Source organism: Sclerotinia sclerotiorum, genomic scaffold (genome assembly GCF_000146945.2).
Source record: "Sclerotinia sclerotiorum 1980 UF-70 scaffold_13 genomic scaffold, whole genome shotgun sequence".
Lineage (NCBI taxonomy): Eukaryota > Fungi > Ascomycota > Leotiomycetes > Helotiales > Sclerotiniaceae > Sclerotinia > Sclerotinia sclerotiorum.
The window spans coordinates 968,238-969,103 of NW_001820823.1; the positions used below are offsets into that span (position 1 = coordinate 968,238).

General features: G+C 50.1%; 1 protein-coding gene across 1 annotated transcript; it reads left to right on the forward strand.

Annotated features, from left to right (window-relative positions):
* Nucleotides 1-396: 396 nt before the first annotated feature.
* On the forward strand, nt 397-495 carry SS1G_09524 (predicted protein; the record flags this gene model as incomplete). Its single annotated transcript, XM_001589752.1, has 1 exon — nt 397-495. The coding sequence occupies one exon, from the start codon at nt 397-399 to the stop codon at nt 493-495; it is 99 nt and encodes a 32-aa protein (XP_001589802.1).
* Between the last annotated feature and the right edge of the window lie 371 nt (nt 496-866).

The following is an 866-nucleotide window of genomic DNA, read 5'->3' on the forward strand; positions in this document are numbered from 1 at the left end:
AAACTACCCGACAATCAACGAAACAACGACGGATTTCGAAGCGGAACCACCTTTACGAATCTGCAGTGGGATGCAGAGCCTGAGAATTGCTTTAAGGAGCATTTCAAAGCGGACTGCCTTTACGAATCTGTGTGGGAGCAGAGCCTGAGAAGGAAAGCGTTGTGCCGGTGATTGACAGGACACCTCTGGGGCGCTAGCGTGCAGAATTTTCACAACCCAACAATGCGTACAATCTGCGGGTATACCGGATTGGAAGTTTACAGGTGGTTAAGGGGAGTAATCGAGAATGTATAAAGGTTGTGGTAGAGTCTTATTGAGGCCAACGGAGGTATGGGTGGATTAGGGATGGAGGGACGCTTTTGGCACTTTGCTCTACGAATGTACAAGAGCGGTATCATGGCGGCAGAGGAACTCTCGAACGAGGGGGATGCTTTTAGCAAGATTCACTCTTCTGCGAAGCATTCGGCAGACATCACAGCAGCGGATGAGCTCTAGCAGAAGCTACCTTATGAGACACATATCCGATACGTTCTCAACCCTCCGCATTATCGATTACAAACTATACATTGGGGGAATGGATTTTGCAGGCTGTGCTTTGGTTAGTGAGCTGGAAACGTTGTATTTTTAGTTGCCTGGCTAGGGGTTAAGACACAGCAAAGCTTTGCAAGATACGGTCGGCCTTGTTGTGCAGGAGAGATCCGGCAAGGTAACGCGAAACGGTGCACAAGCCGCGGGGCGTAGCGTATAATGGCAGCGACAGTGACACTGTCTATACGGCTCGAGAGGACGGATGCGCGTATCGTCTACATTAGGGTACAGCAGCTGGCAATGGAGATACTGGGTAGGCTTAGGGAGCAACAGGGATA